We start from the raw sequence: 27,799 nt of genomic DNA on the forward strand, positions 1-27,799 counted from the left end.
TTCAACTGAGTCTGCCTGCTGGAAGAGATCAGTATTTATAGCTTCCTTAAAATCCAGAAAACTGTTAAGTTGATGAATCTCTCTCGGCAGGTCATTCCATAATCTGGGAGCGGCAGAGTTGTCAGCCTTGTTTTTATTGACTAGAGTAAATTCTTCCCAGAGGACCTGAGTATGCGGGGCGGATTGTATGGCAGAAGGCGATCCCGCAGGTAGCCTGGACCCAAACCATGTAGGGCTTTAAAGGTGATAACCAACACTTTATACTTTGCCCAGAAACTAATTGGCAGTGAGTGAAGAGATTTTAAAACTGTTATGTTCCTCTTCTGTGTGGGTAGTGCAGTTTTGACCACATAAGGACCAGCACTTGAGATCACTATCAGTTTGATTTCCAAACATTCATACATGTGATTGCTCATTGAATATAACCTAACTGTGAAAATCTCACACAAAGGATGGTATTTAAAAGTGAACAGAAGACATGTTGCCATGGTAGATCTGGAGGCTGAAGATCACAATCCCATGGGACATATTTCTAAGTAAATGTGTCTGCAACTGTCCCCAACCTGGGCTGCAACTCCCATAATTCCCAACCAGCACAGGCATGCACAGCACATTTCATTAGGATGTACAACCCAGGGATTATTTTTTTAAAAGGTGAACATTTATTGAATACTTAATCATAAAGGACATTATTTTTATTCATTTATTAAACACCATAGACACTGATGACCTACTGCTTGTTCAGATTACCTGACCAGGGGAGGGGCATTGCAGGTGAGGGGGGAGGGAAGGAGGAGATACTCGTCAAGCCCCAGCATAGGTGGGGCTTTGTGGTGACACTGTCTGGAGGAGGGTCTTATGAGGAGATACTAGCCTTCAGGGGCACTCTTCCTGGCTTCTTTGAAATATGGCTTCCGGCAGAGAGACATTATTGCTTGAGACATTAGGGTGTGCCTGGGCACACCCTGCACACCCCTTGCACACACCTATGCCAATCAGCTGGTTGGGAATTACGGGAATTGCAGTTGAACACTTCTGGAACACACCAGATGGGGAAGGCTGGTGCCCAGGAATAGCATTTATGGGCATTCACAAGGATTCAAACTCAAACATCGGTCTCTGTCAGCAAAAGAATCCCTGGGCATAACATATCTAGCACATAACAAGCATATACAAAAAGGGAAAACAAAACACTTTTAATGGCTTACAGAACTTTTTCTCAGTACAATGCTCTTGATATTAGTATATACAAAGATATCTTTGGGAAAATGGCACAGGCGTGTGGACTTGTAGCTCCAGGCACATAAAATAAAACAAGGACAATAATGAAATGGCAGCTGAAGTTGCATTAGCTGGTGTGCTCAGAAACCATGAGACCTGATGCTTGACCACCAGGATTGCCAACGTTTTTCCTCTGGCCTTGCTCCTGAGCCTTGAAAGGCAAAGAAATTAATCTGCTGATGGTTCCCCCCAACCCCGTCATGAGCAGGGCCAGAACAGGCCAATAACTCTCATAAGTTCAAAGCAATTCAAAGAAACTTCTGTGCTTTTAATAGATATGTGTACCAGGTGGGGCTTCTCATCTCCTGGTTGCCAGGCAAAGCTGTCTCAGCTAACCCTCTCTTGACATGTAGCAATCAAAAGCACAGAAGACTCCTTTGGCTTAAGGGAATGTAAATCTTGGTGCTCTTTCTGAATATGCAAAGATGGACTGGGCTAGTCCCTCAGCCAGGTCCCTCAGTCCATTCAGGAAGGCCAGAATTCTGGAATCATAAGGACTGTCCTCTTGCCACTTGACAACCAAGACCCAGCACAGGTCATATTTATAGGCCAGTCCACATGACACAACTGCCCATTGTTTATTTGAGGGTTAAACAACTCTTGCATAATCCCAAAACAGGCCGTGGGTTATGCGAGGATTGTGTAACGCTCAAATACCCCATTAGCTGGGTTCACACGACCAGCCGCAGCAACTCCTGGACAGGGCTTGCATATTCATAATGGCAGCTGGAATGCACTGCGGCTCCTCAAGGGAAAATTAACCCACAATGGGCTATCGTGTTGTGTTAACCAGGTCAATGTGTGGTGCTGATGGGTATGCATATTCACAGCCTAAAGCAGCCTTATGTGACCTGGTGCCCTTCAGATGTATTGAACTACAACTCCCATCATCCCCAGCCAGCATGGAGTTGTAATCTGACAATATCTGGCAGGCACAAGGTTGAGGATAACTGCCCTAAAGAAATGCCCCCAGCCTCAGGACAGATCCTTCGAAGCGGCTGCCATTTCACGGCCACTTGAGGGCTCCACTGGAAGTACAGTAAGAAACAGAAATCAATAGACAGAGCTTTTTTCTTTTTCTTTTACCCACCATAGAGATGGAGTGATGGGGGGGGGGGGAGAGACAGACCGTTTTATTTCTGCCTATGTGCATACCTGGCAACCCTAATTATTCCACTGCTGTAAAAGTGATCTATAATATCAACAGGTTGCCCAATAGCAGCCTAGAAGGAGAGAGGTGTCAGGCAGGGAGTGAGTGGATCCTAGTCGAGAAATAAACATGGTAAAAGAACAGAAAGGGGTTTAACTTCCTAAGAATATGTGGGGCAGGGCAAATTCAGCTGCATTCACCCTGCTGGGTTTGGTATCCCCACCCCCATAACAGTACAGAATTTCCTGCTCTCAGTTCCTGCACAATTTCCAGCTCTTTCCCCAAAGGTTTGTTTCAGAAAAAAAAAAAGTATTATACAAAAAAATACAGCTCAAATCGCTGCTAAATTCATTGGGAGATGTGAAATGTCAACAGGAGTCAAAAGGAAGTAAAAGGCAATCAGGACTCCTTTGAATCAATGAGGAAAGGCCCTTCATCTTAGATCTGGTAAAGCCGCTTAGGCCATGATATTGAGAGGAAAGTCTATTTCTATGTTGTAAGTGGTGATTTCTGCAGCCTTCAAATGCTTTAAACCGCTCCGTTTCCCTAAAATAAAAGAGGAAAATAAAAATAAAAATGAACACTCATATATTGATTGACAGTCTTAAAAATCGTGATGTTTTGTTGAGATTTATTTGAAAAATCCAGGAGGAAGCAGTGGAGGCTGGTGGCTTCTATGTCAGTAGAGCGGTGAATCCACTGTGGGTTTCAGTCAGAACCAGTCAGACCTCTAAAGGAGCTATCCAAGGTACTGAACCCAGTTTGTGGATAGGGTTCACCACCTTGGATAGCTCCTTTAGAGGTCTGACTGGTTTTGATTGAAACTAAAACAGATTCACCACCCCACTGACATAGGAGCTACCAGCCTCGACTGGGAGGAAGCTATCAAGAGAGCTTTAATTTGGAGGGGGTGCTGTTTAATATCTAAAGCCAAGATATCTCAGCCAGCCTCCATCTATGCTCCTACACCGTTAAGTCCTTTATTCCTAGGAAGAATGAGGTGGCCAAATCACACATCGCCAAAAAAGAAGCCAAAAGGGACACTATAACATTTGACTATATACAGAGGCAAATTTAGAAATAATAACCTGTGGGCTCAGTCTAACTGTTGATGGGCAGCTTCAAGGCCCCCACTGCTCTGTCTTCTGATGGTTATTTAGGGACACCATATAGATAGGAGGACAGGACTCCTGCATCTTTAACGGTTGTGTAGAAAAGGGAATTTCAGCAGGTGTCATTTATATGCATGCAGAACCTGGTGAAATCCCCTCTCCCTTCCATATGGTCACCCTACGTTATTTGACTTTAGACCAGATTTGGACTGGAGAGCCCATCAAATAGAGGACTGTCTTCTGCCACCTCTCCAAAATACTGGACTATCTTGTGTAAAGTAGGTCCCTGGCCATGCTAGGAATGAGCTGCCAAGTTTTTCAAGTGCGGCTAGGAGCTTGCTGCATTCAAAAAGCCCTTCACTCATTTCTCCCTCTAGCCTCCTAGTCGCTGCTTCCTATCTTACATTGCATGGCGCTTCTCCAAGGCACAGAAGATGAGAGACGGGACTTGGGCTGGAACACTGGCTGTGGCTTATCTCTTCAGAGGGCTACCGTGTAGAGCAAACTTGCTCTTCTGAGATTTCTCCCCTGTCCCCAATTCAGAGCATTATCTTAGTCAAGAGCCAGGACATGCTGGGGCAAGAATATGCAGCACTCTCTCAAGTAACATCTTCCAACACTACTACTACTATTACTATATTTATTTATTACTCTCCTCTCCCTCTGGATCAAGGCAGGGAACAACATGGAATACAAAATATTATAAAATACATAAAATGGATTAAAGCATATAAAAACTAATACATTATTAAAATAACAGCCAGCCAGCCTATGAAGGATTGGGGAGAAACTCACGCTCCTGCAGAACATTACAGACAGGCTCTATTTTGCGACCCAACAGGTTTTGGATATATTCCTTGTTGGGCAACAAAAATAGGGGTTTAAGGAGCAGCTAGTGGGCTATTATGCATAACCTGACTTGCTGCGTACAGTAAGGCAAGGCAGTACGGTACAGCTCTGCCCGACATACTATTTGCATGCCATTACTAAGGCTGCATCACATATTATGCTGGGGATTAGAGGGAAGTTGATTCGTCCTTTTCTTCCTTGCTATTTCAAGGCAGTTTGGGTAGAACATATGGGGAGATGTTTCCTATTTCTTGGTATCAAACCTTCAAGAAGTGGTAAATTAGAAAAACAGTAAGAAAAAAGTAAGCCAATCAACATAGTCCAGGACCATACTATGGGGCAGGACCAGGGCTGAATGGATAGAGCGCATGATTTGAATGCGGAAGAGCCCAGGCTCAGTCTCCAGCATCTCCAATAGGACTGGAAAAACTCCTGCCTAAAACCCTGGAGAGCCGCTGCCAGTCAGTGTTGACAGTACTGGGCTAGATGGACCAATGCTGTCACTCAGTGTAACACACCTACATATATTCCTATTATAGAACACATACTTTGCATGCAGACGGTCCCAGGTTCAATTCTCAGCATCTCCAGGTAGGGGTGGGAAGGAATCCTGCCTGAAACCCTGGAGTGCCGCTGCCAGTGAGTGTCGACAATACTGGGCTAGATGGACCAAAGGCAGCTTCCTATATTCTATAGTAAAGGGGTGTCAGGAATACTTGTATATTCTGTGGGCCACACATGCAGTCTTACCTCGCAACATTTATGGTCCCCGCAGATTGCTCCAAAGAGTCCGTTGATAACCTGAAAGAGGCAGAGCACTGCCTGTGCGCAACCCATGATCATCAGCAGGGAGAAGAGAGTCAGATTCCAGGTCACGATGGATTCCGGTCCCTTGCAAAGCTCCCATAGTGTTTTGTCATCCAGGTAATCACTATGCGAAAAAGAAAAAGGTGTATGAATCTTTCTGTCTATATAAAAAACAAGTTACCCACATTCTGAGTGCTTCCAGACAGAGGGTCCTAGAGGTAACAATCCAAAGGCATTTTGCGTGGCTATTCCATCTTTCCTTTTGTAACGGAAAGACAGGAAAAGGGGGAGGAGAAAATGGGAGAGTTATGGAAAATGACAACGTCTGGACCCCCATAAAAGTCTACGAATGAGACTGGGCCATTGCTCAATAAAAGCCTAATCTGGAAGCATCCCTTGTGTCACTCTGTGTTGTTTACCTTGCTCTCACACATTCTAGTGTGTGTGTGTGTGTATGTGTGTGTGAGACTTATAGAATCCAGGGCAGATCTATGCATATCATTTGGCGTCCCCCAAGGGAAGAGCCTTCAGCGTGGTGGCTTCCTTCCTATGGAATTCCCTGCCCTGCCCAATTTGGCCCCTCCTGAAAACATCATTGTTCCAGGAAGCCTTTCCTTAATGACCAGCTACGGTTCACCTTTCATTTTGCTTCTTTTAATATCTATTTTAAGGTGTTTTATTTTGCTTTTATTTTATTTTATCTTATCTTGTACACCGGCCAGAAATTTTGAACGGGGGCGGTATATAAATATTGTAAATAAATAAATAAAACAAATATTTAAAGTAGTTTCATTCCACACACCCCGCCAAAAGGGCTTCCAGAGTTGCTTACGTCATCACAGTCCCTGCCTGCTTACCACTTTAAAAAGACATGACACACAAAGAAAAAGGGATGGGGAGGGAAGAGGAAAAAAATAAAACAATCTACCTTTGAAACAGTTTGATGATTGGGAGTGACCCATTGGTCCACAATGTTCAGCAAACACCTTAGTATTGTCAGTAACTTATAGCAATGTTATTCACCCCCAATTCTGCTGCCCTGCACCTGAGTTCAAAAATAACTTACCCATGATTAAATGGATAGGACCATGTGTTGTTTTCCTCATAAGTGAGACATTTAGGCCCTTTGTGCACACCAAGTGATGCCACGACTATGTTGTATGCAGCGCCCAATATTCCCACTGCAGCAAATATTATAGAACTAAACATCTGCCAGAAACAAGAGAAAGGGACAGGTGAAGTCAAAGTCCATCCTAAATCATCCAGCTGGCGTGTTTGCAGAACTGCAGTTCCTGTGCCTCACAGCTGGCATATGAAGGAGTCTAAAGGAATATTTCCTCCCATATGTACCTGCTCAGAGCTTTAGGTCTTCTTTGGTGGGCCTCCTCCAGGTGCTCCCACCGAGGGAAACTAGATGACTAAAGATAGGGTGACCATATGAAAAGGAGGACAGGGCTCCTGTATCTTTAACAGTTGTATTGAAAAGGAAATTTCAGCAGGTGTCATTTGTATATATGGGGAACCTGGTGAAATTCCCTCTTCATCACAGCAGTTAAAGCTGCAGGTGCCCTGCCCTCTTTTAAATTTGGTCACTCTAGTATAGCTCCTGCACCTTTAACTGCTCTGATGAAGAGGGAATTTCACCAGGTTCTCCATATATACAAATGATACCTGCTGAAATTCTATGCAACTATTAAAAATATAGGAGCCCTGTCCGCCTTTTCATATGGTCACCCTACTAAAGAGGGAGGGCTTTTCAGTCGTAGCACCCCACTTTTGGAATGCCCCCTCCAAAGAGGTTCACCTAGGTCCTACATTGTTATCTTTTTGGTGCCAGGCAAATGCCTCCCCCCCCCCCCCGGCATTTTATAGAGATCTGGTTTGAAATATAGCTGTTTTATCAATTCATGTGTTGTTTGTTGTATTGTACTGTGTACTTTAAAATAATTGTATTGTATTTTATATTTTTTAGTATTTGTATGGCATTTAGTCTTTTAACTGGTTATTGGGCGGATTAAAAATAGAATAAATAAATGAAGAGGTCATCGTATCCAAATCAACTAAACTTTACTAAGGGATCACATGCTGGCAGAAGCCAAGAGTAAAGTCCTCAAACGTACAGCCTTGAGTGATGCAATTCATTGACTTAAAGTAGTTGGCATGGCCATCCCTAGAGCAGATCAGGGATAGGCAACCTTCAGCCTTGAGGAATATACTTCGTTTTTTGTTTTTACCTTGAGACCCACCAACTAAAGCCTGATGCAAAAGACACACATCCAGAGCCCAGAAATTTGTTTTAAGTACCAGAACTGAACAGACCTCACAATCCTTCCACATCAAAATCCATTCCTGGTTACCCCAAGCTTCTTTCATCCAGAACAGTTTGACTGTGGATGGAGAAAGAATGAACATGACTGCGGTTTTGTAAAAAATATCCAGAAGGTTTTAAATTTATAATTACTTCAAAAAGTAATTTATTTTGTTGTACAGCTCCTGACGAAGGATCTCCGGATCCAAAACGTTGAGCGTTGTTCAAGTTTGGTTGAAAGTTTTTTTGAACATTTTTATATTTCGGACAAAAATAAAGAAATTTCTTTTGACATCTCTTAGCACCAGAGCTTGTAGCCTCTTTTTCTTACAGCCTTTTCGTGGTGCTTTTTCCCTCTTTTTCCTCAGCTGCTATTGTTAAACAGTTGGCACCCAGAAAACCTTGCTGATCTATTGCAAATCATGGAGAGGTATACCAGCAGATCCTGATCCACCTGGATACCCCTGTTCTAGGCCTCTGTCCTGAGTTTTCAACTTTTAGATTGTGGTGTTGTTGTTTTAAGAAAATGAAATAAAAAAATGTGGCCCATTTATTTGTAGAGATATAAGGCCCTGTGTGTAAGCTGGATTCTCCCCAATTTGGAACTTCTAGGCTGAGAATTTGTACTGAATACAGGCCCCTGTCTTTATGGAGGTGCTTTGGCGCCACCAGGCACCTTGCAGCCTCACTTGCCTTCCTTCCTGGCATCTGTACGGGAAGGAAGGCAAGTGGGATTTTTCCTTCCCGGCGCCTCTTGAAAAGTAAAAAACAACAAACAAACAAACAAACAAATGGGGGGAGGAAAGGAATGGGGCTGTTCCTACCCCCTTTTTTTTAAAAAATAATGAGCTGTATCTGTGGAGCTCCACAGATTCATATAAGAAAAAAAACGGGCGGGGGAGGAACGAGGAAGCAGAGGAGGACGCGAGAGGAATTGAACATGTCTCCTCCCTCTGGCTGCCTGTCCCCACCCTTTGTTTTAATTTTATAAGCTCTATTTGCGGAGCGCCGCAGATTCATATCATTAAAAATAAAAACGGGGGAAGGAATGAGGCAGCCAGAGGAGGATGCGAGAGGGACTGGAGACCAAGCAGTGTCTCCTTCCTCTGACTGTCCATTCCTCCCCACCCACCTGCATTTATTTTTATTATTTGTTTCTGCGGAGCTCCGCAGATAGAGATGATAAAATTAAAAAAGGGGGGAGGAACGACACTGTTCCTCTCCTCCGCCCAGCCCCCCCCCCGGTTTTATTTAAAAAAAATCTTTTTTAGAGGCAAGGGGCCGCCTCTGCTGCCAAAAAACTCGGGGTAATTGCCCAACTTTTTTGGAGCGGAGTTTCCAGGGTTTGCCCCTGGATGGCTTCGCAATGGCGGCTACATCATGTAGATGACGTGCCACTACTGCAAAGCAACCGCAGTGACAAACCCCTAGTCACCGAAGTACAACCATGGGTGGGAGATGGCTTTTGTCTTTATCTCCTGCTTCTGGGCTCCCCTGCTTGGGGAAACACAACGACCATCTTCAGCTTGTAATCCTCCTGTGTTTTCCTGTTGCTACTGCTTCTTTCTATAAAAAAAAAACTCACGAAGGGAGAAAAGACAAAATAGCTATGCAATGTCATTTGACTGATAGCAGTATGAACTATCCCTATGAAAGCACCCCAGATCAAATGTTTGTGTGGTGATTAGCGGAGTACACATTTCTATCTTAGATATTACCTGCAAGTTAGGCTTTTATACTTACCGCAAATCTTTTTCCACAGCTTTCATTACCACAACATCCACAGCAATCATTATTGTTAAGACCCAAAAAGACCAGGGCAGGAAACAACATCTGATGTCAACAGAAAATGCATTTTGAGGTTTGTAGTTAGTTTCATTTAATCGGAAGTCTGAAATATCATCTTTCTTTTTCTGGATTACCATTATTGCAGTTGACAAACATAATGCAGTTGACAAACAGTAACCAGCAGGACCACTGTAATCTAATCCTAAACATATCAACATGGAAAAAAGTCCCACTGAATATAATGGGACCCACTCCCAGGTTTTAAAGGTTAGTATTTGGCTGTAAATATCACAGCAGACAAAAGAATTAAGGTTGATCAACAGCAGACAAAAGAATTAAGACTGATCAACAATCTCTTTTACAGAAGCAACTTTATACCACACTGGTGTACATAGAATGATGCTGAATTAGTAGTATATTGGTCTGATCCAGCAAAGCAATGCTTAGCTTCTTATCTATCAAAGACAACTCTGTAGAAGAGGTATATGTTGTCTACATGTTGCCTACATTTTTAAATATAATATTTATTTTCATTTTCCAGTGATATTTTTGAATTTCCAGTGGCAGTCCCAATTTCCAGTGCAGGCTGTACCATATCTGAAGCGGAATTTCTGTACATTGTAGACCATTTTTGTTTAAATGAAGAGGATGTTGCACTTGATGTACTCACCAGTAAACCAGAACCCAAGATCCCTCCGAAGTACCAGACTTCATCGGAAATATTGGCACTGTCTTGAATCGTTCCTCCAGGGAAAAACAACAAAATATTGGCAATGGTACACAGTACAGCCAGAGGAATGAGAATAGTTCCGAGGCACTTTGCACACTTTCCGCAACACATGATTCCAAAGCAATACTGCAACCTCCACTAGAGAAGGATGTAAATCTTTCCTTGGATCCCCTTGGTCTTTTAAATAAGAGCCTCTTGTTAAATTTTACCCCAATCCACTTATGTTCCTGGATTGCAGCTTGGGATGGTTTCCTTTGCAGACGTTACAGTCTGCTAGAAAAGCCAGTGCTCTGATTATTTATAAGACAATATTGTCATGATCTCATTTTTCTGCATCTCTTCACCCCACCCCGTTCTTCCCCAATGAGATTATGAATTTGCCATGACGACCAGGGATCTCTGTTAATGTTCTACCAGAATGGAGAAGACAGATAGTGGCTTGGAACTAGATTATTGGAAAATACCCTTCCCAGTGATGGGGGATTATTTTTTGGCAAAGTGTTTCCTATATTACTACACAGACGAAAGAAAAAAGTGTTAGATTCCAAACCATGGTAGGAAAAAAAATGAATTGTCAGTGTGACGTTACCTCGCTTAACCCTAGTAATTTCAGAGGGAGTCCCCAAGAGTTTGTATGAGGGAATACACTAATAATTAATAGATACTATTTTGAGAGTAAGAACAAGATAAAAGCTGTAAATCAAATAATGATTTACTTTCAGATGAGCCACAGAAATTGTGTAACCAGAGCAAAGGTTTGTTCGTCATTCTCTCTGCATTGTTCAATAACTGTTTTATATGCAAGAGCAGGCCAAGAATCTGCATACTCACCTTAGAATTCTGTATTTCTAACTATTAGGATTGTAACCCTACTTACTCCTAAATAGCTGTCATTAAAATTAGTTGGTCTCATTTCCAATGGACAATGGCTCAATGGAAAAGCACACACTGAACCCAGGCCATTTTCTGCAAGGTGGCTTGTTAACCACGCTGTAGTGGCTTATTTTTATCAAAACAAGACACCTTGAGAACTCATGGTTTTTGTTGGGTGGTTCATGGTGTTTAACAAGCTATACTGCATGGTTAACAAGCCACCCTGTGGAAAATGGCCAGGATTCAGACAACACGTTAGCCCAAGGCTCAACATAACAATCCACACTCAACCACTGAGTGTGAGTAAGCATGTTGTATAAAACCAACTGTCTTTTCTCTCCTCCCCCACCCATTCCTAGCCAGCCAGGGAAGAGACAGGTCAGTTTTGCAAGAAGTCTCTAATCACATCCAGGGGGCTTTTGAAATTAGGGTGAGGGCCTCATGGGGCTCTAAGGCTGCAGGTTGCCCACCCCTGGTCCACTCTAAGTATGACAAAGGTCACAGCTAGACCTAAGGTTTATCCTGGGATCATCCAGGGTTCGTCCCTGCCTGAGCACTGGATCCCTTGAATGTCACCTAGATGAACAGGTTTGACCCCTGGATGATCCAGGGATAAACCTTAGGTCTAGCTATGGATGATCCCAGTCTCAATCCAACTTATCGTTTAAATCATTGCTAGCTTTTATCTCTTGCACATACTGGTGAGTTAATTTCTTTGGCTCCATTAAAGGTGAATAATACGGAAAACCAAACCCATTACACAATATTTCACAGTGATGTAATATAGATATTAGATGTATAAAGTACAAGGTGAAAAAACACCCACTGATTTAACTATGAGGCATATATATTCTGATATGGTCTAATAAACCAAAATAATCTCTTCATGAGATAGAGATATTTATTTATTTATTTATTTATTTAATTTATTTATTACATTTCTATACCGCCCAATAGCCAGAGCTCTCTGGGCGGAGATAGTAGCCAAGTGACAGTGAAATCCAAAGAACACTTTTCTTTTGGTAATATTTAAATTAATCTTGAATGCACTATGAATTCTTATTGTATCAATTCTATTAACATTAGTTTCAGTCAATATTTCTATCAAGTTTTAAGGCATCTTTTGTTATCATTACTTTTAGACAGTTTATCTGATAATTTCATCCTGCTCATAGATAAGTCGGAAATAATTCTATAGAAGTCTGAATTCTTCTGCATTTCCAGTGATGGACTTCTGCATCCACATTGGTAGGATCCGGATGTTTATTAGGTGGCATCACAGCACCAAGAATCATGAGAAAATTGGGCTGATGTGTGTGTGTAGAAATAGATTATGCCAAATTAATTGTACCAAATTAACAACAACAACAACAGACTCAACTTCCCCTTAATATAACTTCCTAGAAATATACTGTGGGTCACACAATCTAAAGGGCCATGGATACTCTAAGATAGGGTGACCACATGGCTCCTGTACAGGCCCTATGCAGGGCTCCTGTATCTTTAATAGTTGTATAGAACAGAATTTCAGCAGGTGTCATTTTCATGCAGTGGTGAAATCCCCTCTTCCTCACAACAGTTAAAGCTGCAGGAGCCCTGCCCTGCCCGCTTTTGTATCTGGTAACTAGGGCAGCTTTAACTATTGTGAGGAAGAGGGAATTTCACCAGGTGCTGCAAGCATAAAAATGACACCTGCTGAAATTCCCTTTTCTATACAACTGTTAAAGATACAGGAGGCCTGTCCTTCTTTTCATATGGTCACCCTGCTCTAAGAGCATCGTACAAGGAAGTTTCACACATATGTGCTCCACATGAGAAAAGACTAACACATTATACCAGTGGTGTGGAACCTGTGGCTTATAAGCCACATGCAAACCTTCAGGCCTGTTGTCAGAGAACAAGAGAGAGAGAGAGAGAGAGAGAAAAGGGGTGAGAGAAAGTGTGTGTGTGTGAGAGAGAGAGAGAGGGAGAGGGAGGGAGAGGGAGAGGGAGAGGGAGAGAGGGAGAGGGAGAGAAAATTGGAAAAGAAAGAGAAAAAAGAGAAAGGAGAAAAGCTACTTTTGGCTATGGCTCCATTCAATCTGGTTGATATGTTTTTCTCCATTTTACATAACCGCTTTCCTCAACTGCTTCACTTTATTCTTGACCACTTTAATGCAATACATAAGGTAAATTCTGCCTTTTCAAGGAGTCTGATCTAAATGGGGCGCCTATTATAATACTTGCTTCCATGAGTGGTCTACTCCTATAAATAGTGAGGTATGGGAGCCTATTTTTTGCAGGGATTGCCTCAACACAGCACAGTTATTTCTCCTTTTCATATACTCTGATGCTTCCCATTGTATTGTTGCTCTCAAGATCTGTTTTTTTTTTTTTAATGTTCATTGGCCTCAGTGCAACAAAGCCTAAGGAGACATTTCCTGACTTTGGAAAGTAGTTTATCAGATAGCAGGGATTTATGAGCAACCATGGAAAGTTCAATACAATCAGTAGGCATTGACAAATCAATGATTCATACATGAACCCCCCAAAAAGGTCACCCAGGTATTTTATCTGCTGTTGCAATGTTCTCCTACTAGACACCTGCAGCCTACATTGGGGCTGTTACTTCAAGTCTATGCAGAAAATCTCCCAAGGCCTCTGACTTTAACAGCATTTATAAATAATTGGAAGCGTGCATTCCCCACCCCTCCCCCTTATAACATGTTGAATGCCTCTCCTAAGGCTTAGTTACTGGCAGTAACAGTGTTAAGCTAAAATATGCTGGTATATTTTTGTATTTTGACACCACCCCTGTTGCCTTTGGCCTCACATCTTTTGCCCAACCTGCTACTGCGATACGGCCTCTGAAAGGTTCTCTGAAATAGAAATTGGCCTTTGGACCAAAAAGGGTTTACCTAGGCTGACCATATGAAAAGGAGGACAAGGCTCCTGTATCTTTAACAGTTGTATTGAAAAGGGAATTTCAGCAGGTGTCATTTGTATATATGGGGAACCTGGTGAAATTCCCTCTTCATCACAACAGTTAAAGCTGCAGGTGCCCTGCCCTCTTTTGTATCTGGTCACTCTAGTATAGTTCCTGCACTTTAACTGTTGTGATGAAGAGGGAATTTCACCAGGTTCTCCATATATACAAATGACACCTGCTGAAATTCCCTTTTCTATGCAACTGTTAAAGATACAGGAACCTTGTCCTCCTTTTCATATGGTCACCCTAGTACCAGCAGCAGTATGGGAGCATCCCAAAGTTGATGGCAATTGCTGGCCATGTTTATTCTTCCTTGTCCCTTTGGCTCACTATTTTTCCAACCTTCAAAGTTACCTGGCTACCAAAAGAGCACAGACCTCTCTGTTCTTTGTTCCTGTGTGAGTCCCCCTGCCCCCATCCCCATCCCACTTTCTCATTGGATCTTCCTGTGCTCTAGCCCTCTTTCCCTTCCTCTTCCATTCTGCCTCTTGGGGCCCTGCTCCTTCTTACATCTTTGCCCTTTTCTTTAACTATGGCGCTTTGGGATTCAGATGGACAGCTGCTCAGGCTATTTATCAAAGTCACTGGGCAGCTATTCCACCATTCCCTGTTTTTGTGGTTAAAAGGAAAGATGACGAAATGGTGAGAGGATTACGAATGGAACACAATAATGTCTGGATCCTCTGTAAAACTCTGTGTTTGGGCTAGGGTGATTGCATAATAAAGCCTCATATCTTTGGAGGTCAGCATGTCACTTACAAGGAGACATTAATGTAGTGCAATGTGCAAAGAGATGCCTTCTGCATTCATTCATTCATTCTCTCCCCCCTCTCTCTCACACACACCCGAGAAAGCTCACAAATCTCTCTGAAAGGAATATGCAAAATGATCTCTTTTCAAGAATGCAATTCTGAAGTGAGAATGAGTTTGGATTGGATTTAGCCAAACCAGTGCCTCAATCCATGAATCACTGCACCAATACAACATTGCATAGGATTAGGCACTACTTACCAGTACCACATGACAATTTGTACAACATAGACAACAAATAGGTGCAACAGTGTTGCTGAACTGGCAGGAGCCACTAGAATCATTCAAAGGCACCTACTGCAAGAGACCTGAGCCAAGGAAAGATCTATACGTACGTCTGCAGTAGCAGAAGGCAACACCACTGGGAACTACATGTTAACCACTAGCATCAGCCAGCATGAATCTTCTTGACATGCATATGATACTGCTTCTCCTATGGCAGTGAAAGCTACTGTTTGTGCAACTACAGCTGAACCAAATCTATAAGACTGGCTGCCTTAAATCCACATTCTTTGATTTACAGTGCAATCCAAGGCCACAGCTAGACCTAAGGTTTATCCTGGGATCATCCAGGGTTCGTCCCTGCCTGAGCACTGGATCCCCTGTGGCCATAGCTAGACCTAAGGTTTATCCCTGGATCGTCCAAGAGTCAAACCTGTTCATCTAGGTGACACACAGGGGATCCAGTGCTCAGGCAGGGGCGAACTCTGGATGATCCCAGGATAAACCTTAGGTCTAGCTGCGGCCTGTGTGTCACCTAGATGAACAGGTTTGACCTCTGGACGATCCAGGGATAAACCTTAGGTCTAGCTATGGCCCAATACAAGTTGTAGAAGGACCATCCTTCACTAGGGTATCTCACTCCTGTGTCCACCAATGTGGCAGAACTATGCAGGTTTTCCATTGCTCTCCCCCATAAATACTTTGAGACCTGGGTCTATGGACCTCCTTGCCACAAGTCTATCTCTCAAATATGAAAACCCTTAATCATCAAACTGCTACCACCAAAATAAACCCTTTCGATCTTACAGTTGGTAACTAAGGCATCACCATGGGATTGACACCACCACTAGACACAAGATAAACAAAACTAAGATTTTTATTAAGGAATTTAAATACACAAGGGGTTATAGTTTTGTTGTTCAAGTTTACTCAAAGGTAAGCATGCATGGCATTTTAGTATGAATTGGATGTAAATGTAGTTGAAATCAATGGGATTTACACAACCCTGCAACCCTCTCCAGGGCAAGGTGTCCAACTACCACCAACCAATGCACTGTAGGGAGAGGTACAAAGGAGATCTGAGAGTGCATCTCAATGGAACAATAGTGATATGCTTGTGCGCAGGACAACGTAAAAGCGCAAAGATGTAAGTGATCTGGCTTTCACACGCTATGGAAACATAGGCAGATAATTTGAGGGCAAACGTATAGGTGTGATGGAGCCCCACGTGTTTCAAAAAGTCTTTCTATTCACATCCTTCCTAACAAGTGTCATTTCCCCTTTTACATAAGTGTTGCGTCTCCAAAGATGTTGCATATCAGCTGCTCAAAACCCTATATTTCACTGGGAGAAGCATTTCAAGGACGGGTCACATTTTTTCTGCCGTTCAGTCTATTCGTCATCAGTTAATTTGGTTTCTAAATCATAAGAATGTAAGGGCATAGTCCTATCCATGTTTAGGCAGAACTCCCAGCATTCCTCACCCAGCCATGAGGGCAATAGTCTACTCCCACCATTGTTATCCAATGACTACATCCTGCTGGTAGCATATTGCCGTCACGTCTAACAGCCACCGATAGCTTTAGCCTCCACAAATTTGTCTAATCATCTTTCTAAGGCATCTTAGAAGCCATCTTGTGGAAATAAATACTTCTTTTGTCATGAATTTCCCACTGTTCCACTTCATTGAATGACCCTTCATTGAATGACCCTTTTTGAATGACTAGAATGGGTTCTAGTATTACAATGAGGGAGAGAAACTTCCATCCACATTGTCCCCACCATGCACCACACATGTCTGCTTTTATTCGCCTTTTTTTCTATACATAAATGCCCCAAGTACTGCAATCTTTCCTTGTAGGGAAGATGCTCCAACCCCAGATCATTTTGGTTGCCCTTTTCAGCAATTCTTCTTCCGTCAGTTTAATATATATGTAACTTTATAAAAACAACAATTTGTCAAATTCATCTGCTTCAAATCTTGTTCTGACAGTTTGGGTTTTTTATTCTAGACTTTGCTGTTCATTAGCTGTTTTTATTTTTGCTGTTGTTGTTGTTAGTGGATGTTCCCAGTGCTTTCTTAAAAAAACAGGCAGGATGAAAATCTCTTAACAAGTATATAAAAGTTAATTAGCTGGCTACCCTTAAATTACATATTTGATCCTATCTGGCTTTCTCTGCACGTATCTACCTGTTATTCAAGATATAGATTATTTTTATGCCATCATAGGGCATAGGGCATGAGTACGGCTGCGCTTTTTATCTAGAAAAATGGTGTGGCCTTTCTTATCACCCTTAGGGAGGCATTACTTACTGCAATTTTAAAGGAATGTGACAGCAGGACCTAGACCAAATGGCGTCCCAAGGTGAGGAGTGTCTACAGTGCTTCTCTCCATTTGTTAACTTTTGAATAACATAGATTTATAAAAATTGAAGCCGATTTTGTGACTTTAATGCACGATTTGCATGCATGATTTATTCCTGTCCTATAAGATGATAAATGCACACTATGGCTCTGAATGCACTCACATGCACAGTGTTGTTTGAATGGATATTAATAATATATTTCCCCCCAAAATTAAAAAGCATGCACACAATGTTGGAATTAGAATACGTTCCACTGAATTGTTGAGGAACGTATTCCAAAGTCACGCGAGAACAACACCACAGTCCCGTTGTTTCCCCTTCTCCCGAGGCGAGGGAGCGGTTGCCTTCCGTAAAGCGCCTCGTAGGCAGAGGAGTTGGAGGCGTCGCAGCGCGAAATGTAGGAGGGGCGCCTCTCAGGGAGAAAGCGCGCGCCTGCGCCCGTTCTGTCAGCCAGGGCCATTTTATAAAATGGAGTAGCCTTCTAGCATAATATTTCTCTTAAATGTGGCCGGCGGGTTGTGGCTGTATGTATAGGAAACAGCCGGGAGAGAATGGGCAACCTTTGTACTTCAGGAAGCTAGAAGAGACTCGCGGCGGAGATTTTTGCCGGGCTGAGCCTAACCTGGAGCGCCGTTTTCTGGTGAAGAAAGTAAAAATTTATAAGACAACCCAAACCACTTCTACCCATTTTGTACATTTTACCCAGGCGATGAAAGACCTGGCTAAGGGCGCAATCCTGTGCATTTTTAGTCTTACAACTCTCAGCACCACGCAGCCTAAATGGGGAATGTCGGGAGTTGTACAACTCCCAGCGTTTCCCGTGCTGGGGGATAAAGATGCATAGAAAGGACTGTATCTTTATCCCCCGGCTTAATAGATGCCTAGGGTTGCGCCCTTACGCAATCTAACTTTAACTTGGTGGGGTTTTTTGGTGAAATTGTGACTTGTTCTCCTGCATTATAATTTTGAATGGAGAAAACAAAAGGAATTTAAACAGAATATAATTTACAATTGTATTAATGTTAAATTTCAGGCAGCTGATGGCAAGAATTATTACAAGGAGTTCTAATTCACTTGCCAAATCAAACGAATATTGCAGCATGATGTAACATCAGTGTCTTTAAGTGTAAACTATTCTGGTGGCAACTGATTTAGTAACGAAAGAGAAATACTGATATTTAAAGCCCGCAACTTGAGTTTTGTAAAATTTTGTGAAGGTTTATGTGATTTCATTAGCATTTTAAGATTTCAAGATTTAACACATACACACACACACACACACACACACACACACACGTTTAGTTCAGGTCCCACTTTTCATGTATGTTTCTTTTGTGTGTGTGCAGGTTGAATATTGTTGTTCCCAAAATGATGTCACAGCTTAAGTTCTGTTCTCGGAGATCTCCAGTAGTTTGCAGTAGTGGTTGTGTTGCATCAAGCCAGCCTCTTGCAACAAACGTTGGCCTTGGTAATTGGTTTTATCTTTTAACTGTGTGGGTGGGTGTGTCTGTGAAATCTTTAAGTTCTTCAGGTAGTATCATATTGTGTCTGCATTCGTGGGATCCATTGCTTATGCAACAGGACTTTGGCTCTTCTAAAAAAATAACTCTAAATGGGCGGAAATACTTGTTTCTGTACAGGGCAGGTAATGATAATAATAATAATAATAAATTTATTACCTGCCTCTGCCTCTGGATTGAGGCGGGAAACAACACCAAATAAAATATAATACATAAAACTAGCTAAAAGAGCATATGAAATCAATACAATATTAAAATAACAATCACAACATCTTAAAATTCTTATGTTTAAAATTCATATGGGTAGGCCTGCTGGAAGAGACTAGTCTTCATAGCTGTCTTAAAGTCAGAGAGCATTAAGCTGACGAATCTCCTCCAGCAGGCCATTCCACAGTCTGGGGGCAGCAGAAGAAAAGGTCCTCTGAATAACAGTTGCCAGCCTAGTTTTGGCTGACTGAAGTAAGTTCTCCCCTGAGGACCTGAGTGTGTGGGGCGGATTGTATGGGAGAAGACAATCCTGCAGGTAACCTGGACCCAAACCATGTAGGGCTTTAAAGGTGATAACCAACACTTTATACTTCGCCTGGAAACTAATTGGCAGCCAGTGAAGTGATTTTAAAGTTGGTGTAATAACATTCATGCGCCTTTTGCATTCCAAACCAGTGCAAAGAATTTCCCTTCCACTGACTTCACTGAGAGTGGGGTTGGGGCGGGGGGGGGGGGGTGGATAAGAATAACCACACTCTCATTGATTACTATTGAAACTATATTCCTACAACAGATATATAATGCAACACAGCAGGAATATAATGTAACTCAACCCCAATCACAACACATGACTACCAATACATAAATTATTCTCTTGTTGTGTTATTAATTGTGTTTTAATGGGTTTATTTTTATTATTCTTTTAATCAAGTTTTATTTGTGACTGTAAGCCGTCTTGAGTGTCTTTTTTTGGTAGAAAGATGAATTTCAAATCAAATCAATAATACACCTCACACAAGGAACCCATAACTCAGATGATAAGGTGTGTGGCATGCAGCTGTATATCTCTTCGGTCATATTGTGCTCACTTAGGCCACAGCTAGACCTAAGGTTTATCCTGGAATCATCCAGGGTTCACTCCTGCCTGAGCACTGGATCCCCTGTGTGTCACCTAGATGAACAGGTTTGACCCCTGGATGATCCAGGGATAAGCCTTAGGTCTAGCTATGGCCTTAGAGTTCACAAGTGTGAAATTCGATGAGGGCAACTATGGAGAATGGATACATGGGAACTGTTCTCTTACTGCAGCCATCTATGTTAAGCCCTAACTTCTAGATCTGGAAGTATATTGTGTGATCTGAGAGAGTCAAACTCATTTTTTTCTTCTTTCATGAAGGTTGAAAATCAATTTAGAACTTATGAAGAAGTCTGAAAAATAAAAGGCTAATTTTGTAGTGCCCCAGTGGAAATCAGTGGAAAAGGAATATTCTCAAAATTTGGGCATGAGGTCCTTTATTGTGTGAAAAATGAAGCCTGCCTCTTGCATCTGCATTATGGAAATAGGGGAAGCAGGTGTCTAATTTTTCAAATGAGGCTTGATGGCTTTTAAGCAGATAAAGCAGTACAGATAAAGCAATTACACCCCCCCCCCCCCGAAAAAGACTACAGTCAGGTCCTTAATAAGCTTCCTTGTTGGTGTTGCAGATATTTTAAAGAATGGCGGCAATGCTGTAGATGCTGCTGTGGCTGTAGCAGCTGCTTTAAACGTTACTGAACCATGCAGTACTGGCATAGGTGGAGATTGTTTCTGCCTCTACTATGATGCAAGTACAAAGCAGGTCCATGGTCTCAATGGAAGGTAAGTCCCAAAGGAGAGGTACAAGAGCTATTGTTCTTTTACTTACTGGGGTAAAGACATATTTCTGTGGTGCAACAAGGGTAGATTGTGCAGTTGAGTTTCTTCTCTATAACTCCTGCTTTAACTGGCTTTGTTGTGTTTGCTGGTGGTTTCTAAGTACAATTGTTACAGATTTGACCTTTGTTGAGTGTTATTAATAGGGAGCCTTTCAATGCCAGTTAACTTCCCATCGCTGATCAATACACTTTAAACAAAGTGTACACCAAAAATTGTATTAGATGGATTCAATGTTGATTTTGTACAAACAAGAATTAATAAAGGGAAACCTTTTTTTGATCAGTTTACGGTTTTTATTAGAAACATACTTGCAGCATTACCTCAAAATATAACTTGTATAAAATGACTTTAAAAAATGTTTGATGTTAGCTTTGCTAAAGATTCTTAGAGCTTAATAAGTTAACAGAAAATAGAATTTCTTAAACTTTTATTGTTCTTAGACTTCTAGTCTTAATTTTAAAAGAAGAGGTCTCATTTTAAGTATGTATTTATTTATTTACAATATTTGTATACCACTTCCCATTCAAAATTTCACAGCGCTGTACAAGATAAAATAAAATAAAAGCAGAATAAAACACCTTAAAATAGATATTAAAAGAAGCAAAATGAAAGGTGAACCGTGGCTGGTCATTAAGGAAAGGCTTCCTGGAACAATTATATTTTCAGGAGGTGCCAAAAGGAATACAAAGTTGGTGCCTGCCTGACCTCCAGAACTCCTGTAGGCTCCAGCCAGCATGGTAGGAATGCTGGGAGTTGTCCAAAGCATTTGGAGGGCACAAGGTTGAGGAAGGCTGTTGTAGAGATCTATAAGGACTCTGGGGTGTGCTACAAACACATTGCACCCCAATGTGGGATCTCTGTCATTGAAGTGGGGACCACCCAGTGGAAGGGGTGGAGAGCAGGTTATGCCCTCACCGCAAGAGTGTCCCCAAGCACATGCTGTATTTTCCCCATATGAGTGAAAGGCATCCATTCACGCTTTAGGGGAAAAGTAAAGGAGTGCACTGGGGTGCAGTATTGGGGTGGGGGATGATCTCACCTGGGGTGAATCAAACTTTCTTCTGTCTGCATAAGGATATCCTTGGTTCTATTTCTTGATCTCACTTAAGGCCCCGTTCATATGTAAGCCCTGCAGTACCAGAGCCACTTCAACGTGAGGAAGAGTCTCACTGTGGAACTTTGTGGTTAGGGCTAAGTGTGCCAGCTTTTCCAACAGAATGGACACACTCAGTTCAAATATGTGTGTCTATGATATGGGACCTTGTCATACTGAAGCAGTTTCCACATTCCTCTGTGTGTATGTATGTATGCACGTATGGGGTCTAAATGTGATGGAAGCATAAGAAAGCAGTACGGAATGTGGACATCATGTATAATTTCCATGGAAAAATGAGAAAAAAATGTGTATGTTGGCATTTATGTGCGCAGTCAAAAGTAGCACCAGAAAAAAACAAATTACAGAGGAGGGTGAGGAAAAGGAAGTGTGTGTGTGAGAGAGAGAGGGGGGGTGTTTTTGCATAGTAGTGCCCAGCAAAATCGTTCCTTGCCACTGGCCCCTTGTCTCTCTACACCTCCTCTCCCTTTCATTCTCTGCTATTTCCTTGGTGACACCAGCAGCGAGGAGCTGTTTTGCTAGGAAGCTGTGCAAGAGCAAGTGAGAAAGGAAAAGGGCATGCCCACAAATCCCATTCTTCACAGATCTGGAGGTGCACAGGAAGATTGTGAACTGCCCCCCCCCCCCACAAATTTAAATGGGTAGATTTGATCCACCACCGAGGGTAGCAGGAAATGGCGGACAGACCCACTTCCTATCCCCTAACCAGGAAAAAGGAAAGCAACCTCTCATGCAAGCACTTGAATCATTACTGACTCCTAGAGGGACGCCTGCTTTCCCTGACGTTTTCTTGGCAGACTTTGTAGCAGGGTGGTTTGCCATTGCCTTCCACAGTCACAGTTACCTTTCCCCCCAGCTATCTGGGTACTCATTTTACCAACCTCGGAAGGATGGAAGGCTGAGTCGACCTGAGCTGGCTGCCTGAGAACCAGGCCGTGGGGAGAGTTTTGGCTGCAGTAACTGCTGCTTACCGCTCTATGCCACACGAGGCTCTATCCCTTAACCAAGGGATTGGCTATTGTTGAAGTTCTGCAAGTGAAGCCACTCCCGCCAGGACAGATAACAAATCCACAATGATAGCAGATACGCAGCACGTAGCCTGCAAGTTAATGGCAAGATAGCCAGAATTCATTATAAAAGCTGTCTTAGATATTACTGGATGTATGGGCTGAACAAGAATGAGAATAATGGATTTGAGAGTGCATTGTGTGTTGCACTGGTGAGCCGATTGTTGTAATGATGAAAAAAAAAGTCTTGTGTAGATCAGCTCTTGCTCAAAGCCAGTTAATTGAAAACACAGATAGAAATTGAGCCCTGGTCTCCCAGGTTGAAGCCCTGCTTTCTGTTCACTGGAACACAGTGGCAACTATGGGACAGGATAGATATCCCTAGCTTGGAGCATACGAAAGCTGGTGGTAGGAAGACAGTGCAAATGTAGACTTTAAAGTGAGTGGACAAACAAGAATCCAGGTTGTTGCCACTGATGCTACTGAAGGAAAATAAAGAGATGCAAATATTGTCTGGGCGGGGAAACAGATTACTTGGACTGAATTTCTCATAAGAATTTCACGTATGTAACGGTGCTCAATTTAATGATAGTGTTTGGGTTTGCCACACTTATCACAAGTCTGTTTGCACTATATACAAACGGTATTTGTTCAGTTTATGTGTGTGTACCTTCAGGCTTGTGTGTATAATGTCACTTTAATTTATTTTTTTTAAGTTAACCTTGATAACGATTTCTATGCAAACATCCTGGCGGACAGAGAGTCTGTAGTTCTGGTTTCACGTGGGGAGGATTTTTGTTTTAATGAGGAGGTCAGAGTCCAGCTTTGCACCTAATTTCCTTTCATTTTTTTTTCTGATTTTCCTCCATTTGTTGCCATTCAGTTTTTCACTACTGCAGGGAAATAGTTGTCCTCCTACAGTAGACCTAGGCTGAATGTTAATAGGGAGATGCTATAAAAGGCCAGCATCGGCTCCAGGTGCTCTTCAGTTCCTGTTGCTGAAGTCAAAGGGCAAAGGGCAGGATATGCTGTAACTCCTATATCTGATTTCCCTCTCCTCTTCATGAACCTTTCACAAAGAAACAGGAAACCATTTTAGATGTGACGTTTTGGCTTGTTTCCAGGGGTTCCACAGTGTGTGCCCTGTCAAGCACATTAATGAAAATAAAATTCAGGGTTCTTTTCCTATGAAAACTATTTTCCATTATTCAGTGCAAAGGTTTGTTGTAAAAGCATTGAAATAATAGCAAAATAGACCAGATGAATCAGAAATAAATCTGGAGCTTGATTAGAAAAACACCAGGCAAGGGGGCTTGAAAACTGCCCATGTCAAAAGTCCTGCTCCTACTGATTTGCAACCGATAGGCAGGGCAGGGCTAGCTCAAGGACCATGAGGCAATTTGAAGAGTCTCTTTAAAAAAAAGCAACATGGCAGCTACCAACAACGCTAAATAGTGTGGTGGCTATAGAGTATAAGAAATGTCTATAGTCCTTAAGAAGATACCTGTGGTGATGCATGCTATGTAACAAAAAAAGAGTCCCTTTATTTTATTTTTGCAGGACTTCTGTGCTTTTAACTGTTTTATGACTGACAGATATTCAGTGAATGAAGCTTTTCCCCATCACTGCATCTGCATGATAGGAAAAAACTTCACCCATGAAGATACAGGAACGTGTCATTAAAAAAAGTATACTTTTACAACACCTACGATTACATGCTGTAAATTTAAGGTGTAAGTCTAGATCAGGGGTAGGCAAACATTTGGGGCACGTTGGTACATTTAGCCATTTGAGAAACTATCGTAGGTACCTCCATAAAATGGCTGCCATAGGAAATGTGGCTAGTCACAAAGAATGAGTAGCCTACTTAAGTTATTGTATACAAGACAGAGGTGGGGTCTGACTTCCAATACCTTTGAACCCACAGTTCTCTGTGCCCTCCCCACCATTTTCTTGGTGGCTGGGCAAACTGCAGAGGAAAGCATTGGTTTGCAGCCACCCACCATCTTCATTTCTTAAGAACACCTCTGAGCCCCATCATGTAGATGTTCATGGGAAATGAAGATGGCAGCAGCTGGAGGCCCTCACTTTGCTTAGAAGTAATCTCAGCAGCCACTAAGCAAATGTGTTCATTTTTTTTAAGTGGGAGGGGTAGGGCACCTGCGTGAGCACCAAGAAAGGTGTCCAGGGGCACAGTTCACATTAGAAATGTCTGAGCTTCATATCATTTTTATGCACTAAAAACCGTGGGTTCCTGTGTTGTTGCTTTGAGATACTAAATATAAGTTGTATATAGGCTGCCTTGACGCCTAGTATTGAAAAAAAGGCAGGATACTACTACTACTACTACTACTATATCACTGTATTTATTGTACATTGACATAGACACTTTTTTTAATGGATCGGCAAGTCATCAGTATAATTTAACGTTGCTAACTTCGTACTTGTTGCCACCAAACTATAGTCAAAGACGTCTTTGTTTATGTGAGAAGTTCCAGAAGATTCCTGGATTTCCTTTGGAAAAAAGAAGACTGGAGACATAACAGCATTTTTAATAGTTGCTTTATCTACAGATCTAACAGTGGAGTGAAAGTGAAAGCAAAGAGGCACACCTACAAGGCAACAGAATTGCTGCCTCACATCAGTCGATAGAGAGATACTCTGTACCAGCGAGGTGCCATCAGCCAGTTCTCTGCCTCTGTCTTTCTCAAACTGCAGAACTGCACATGCACGCACACACAGATGTAGTCTGTGTGTGTGTGATGCCTTTTCCAAGCTCTGATGGATATCTCATTCAAACATATGGGGAAGATTTTCCCACCTATCATGCAGTCACCTCCCCTATCAGCCAACTATGCCCTGGGCCATTTGCCTAACAAGGGAAGAGTCAGCCAACAGCCATGGTTGCCAGGTCCAAGCTGGTGCCCTGATAGAAGTTCCTATAGCTGGCAGAGTGTTCTCTGCAGTGTAATTTTTAAAGGGACAGGAACCCTCCCAAGGTCTGAACCTATCATGGGTAATTGTTGAGCTACATCTGTTTCGGTGCCTCTGAATTAATGAGAGGGTGCTTCCAGGCGAGGCTTTTATTGCGCAATCACCTCGCTCCATATACTGAGTTTTCACGGGGGTCTGGATGTGTTTGCTTCCCATTTGTTACCGTTCTGTGTTTGCCCACTGCTTCTTCCTTCTTTTTTTCTCAGCACAGGAAATCTGTTAAGGAGGGAAAGATGGAACAGCTGCACAGTGTCTTTTGATTTGTAGTGCTAGGAGCCATCCTTTTGAAAGCACCCCAACATGTTAAGCGTAGTGGAACAAAATGAACAATTTTAAGAAGAGCGATTGGTTGATGTAACTAATAAGAGTTTATAGGATTAAGGATTGCAGAATTTTATCCTGTTTGTAAATCAGTTAGTAAAGAAATGTCATGGAAGTTGCACATATTATTGTTACCTGGTTCCTAAGAGGTGCTGCAATGTTGTGCCAAGCTGACTGCAATACTATCTATTACTTTTTAAATCAAATAGATGGTATTGTTGTTATATGCTTGTAATCCTGTTTATGTGTGGATGTCTGCTTACTTTGCAGTGGTCGGTCTCCACGGTCCCTAAATCTTGAACTGCTAAAAGAACATGGCTTCAGTGAGGCAAATCCTCCACCTCTACTACATGCACATAATGTCACAGTACCCGGTGCTGCAGCTGGATGGTGTGATGCTGTTGCATTATATGGCAGCAAAAAGGTGAGCCCCAAATGAGCGTGTTGGTTCACAAGTACAGCATCTCAGAGCTGCGTGATCTTTGCAGTTTTAAAAGCAACAACACTAAATGTTACATTAAAAAAAAGCTAAATTGCAAATTGGTTATTTGTGCATAATTTCTTCTGCTCCTTCTAAGCCCAGAGAAGGTCACACCACTGATTACCCCCTCTCACACCCCAGCATCATTATTATTATTATTATTATTATTAATAATAATAATAATAATATATTTATTTGTTACCTGCCTCTCCCTCTGGATCGAGGCGGGGTACAACACAAATAAAAACACCATAAAATACATAAAACTAATTCAAACGTTTAAAACCAGTGCATCATTAAAAGCAGCACACCATTAAAAAAGGCATCTTAAAATTCAACTGGGTAGGCCTGCCGGAAGATATCAGTCTTTATGGCTTTCTTAAATTCTGGAAGACTGTTAAGTTGACGAATCTCTCCCGGCAAGCCATTCCACAAACTCGGAGCGGCAGAAGAAAAGGTCCTCTGGGTATAATAGTTGTCAAAAATAGTTGTTAGAAATCTTAACCAGCTTCACCCAGTGACTGTGGAGATTTTGCCAGATTGCTTGCATATTTATTTATATAGGCATTACATTTATATCCCGCCTTTCCTCCAAGGAGCCCAAGGCAGTGTACATGATCCTCCTCCTCTCTGTTTTATCATCACAACAACCCTGTAAGGTAGGTTAGGCTGAGAGTCAGTGACTGGCCCAAAGTTACCCAGTGAGCTTCATGGCTGAGTGGGGACTTGAACCCAGATTTTCCCAGATCAATACTTTAGCTCTCAGTTTTTCTCATATTTTCAAGCTTACCTTCACAGTTATAGGCACCTGGTGGAAGTGTGTGTGTGTGTGTGTGTGTGTGTGTGTTGAAATGAAAGCTAAGTTTCTCAAGATGCTGTATTCTTTGTCAATTACTAGTCTTCATACATGTGATAACATTGCAAGGAATTCACTAATATGCTATGACTGGGGATAGCATTTGACAGCAAGAAGATAAGTATATAGTAATGGGATATTGAGATAAATTAAACTGTACCATAAAGCTAGCACAGTATTGGGTTTTTCGATATGTACAATACCTATGTTTATTATTTATTTACTAGCATATTGCTTTCCTTCACAAAATTATGTACAAGAAATCATAAAACAATTAAAACATGCATTTTTGTATTGTTTTTATTTTCTGAAATCATCAGGAACTTCAATTGTTCATT

At 42.0% G+C, this 27,799-nt stretch overlaps 2 protein-coding genes across 2 annotated transcripts in view; one reads left to right on the plus strand and one right to left on the minus strand.

The window, feature by feature from the left end:
- Positions 1-1,181: 1,181 nt before the first annotated feature.
- TM4SF4 (transmembrane 4 L six family member 4) lies at positions 1,182-10,313 on the minus strand. Its single transcript, XM_063132121.1, has 5 exons — positions 9,966-10,313; positions 9,251-9,340; positions 6,266-6,408; positions 5,143-5,323; positions 1,182-2,977 (listed from the first exon to the last, which is right to left on the minus strand). The coding sequence occupies exons 1-5, from the start codon at positions 10,134-10,136 to the stop codon at positions 2,960-2,962; spliced, it is 603 nt and encodes a 200-aa protein (XP_062988191.1). The 5' UTR covers positions 10,137-10,313; the 3' UTR covers positions 1,182-2,959.
- Positions 10,314-17,848: 7,535 nt separating this feature from the next.
- Positions 17,849-27,799, plus strand: part of LOC134402140 (glutathione hydrolase-like YwrD proenzyme) — a 33,070-nt gene continuing 23,119 nt past the window's right edge. Inside the window, exons 1-4 of the mRNA XM_063131480.1 lie at positions 17,849-17,905; positions 18,612-18,733; positions 20,478-20,631; positions 26,395-26,548. Of these exons, the coding sequence (XP_062987550.1) occupies positions 18,634-18,733; positions 20,478-20,631; positions 26,395-26,548 (408 nt within the window). The 5' untranslated portion in view covers positions 17,849-17,905; positions 18,612-18,633. The remainder of the gene's footprint in view (positions 17,906-18,611; positions 18,734-20,477; positions 20,632-26,394; positions 26,549-27,799) is intronic.

The sequence above is a fragment of the Elgaria multicarinata genome, chromosome 8 (assembly GCF_023053635.1).
Source record: "Elgaria multicarinata webbii isolate HBS135686 ecotype San Diego chromosome 8, rElgMul1.1.pri, whole genome shotgun sequence".
In the NCBI taxonomy this organism is placed as follows: domain Eukaryota; kingdom Metazoa; phylum Chordata; class Lepidosauria; order Squamata; family Anguidae; genus Elgaria; species Elgaria multicarinata.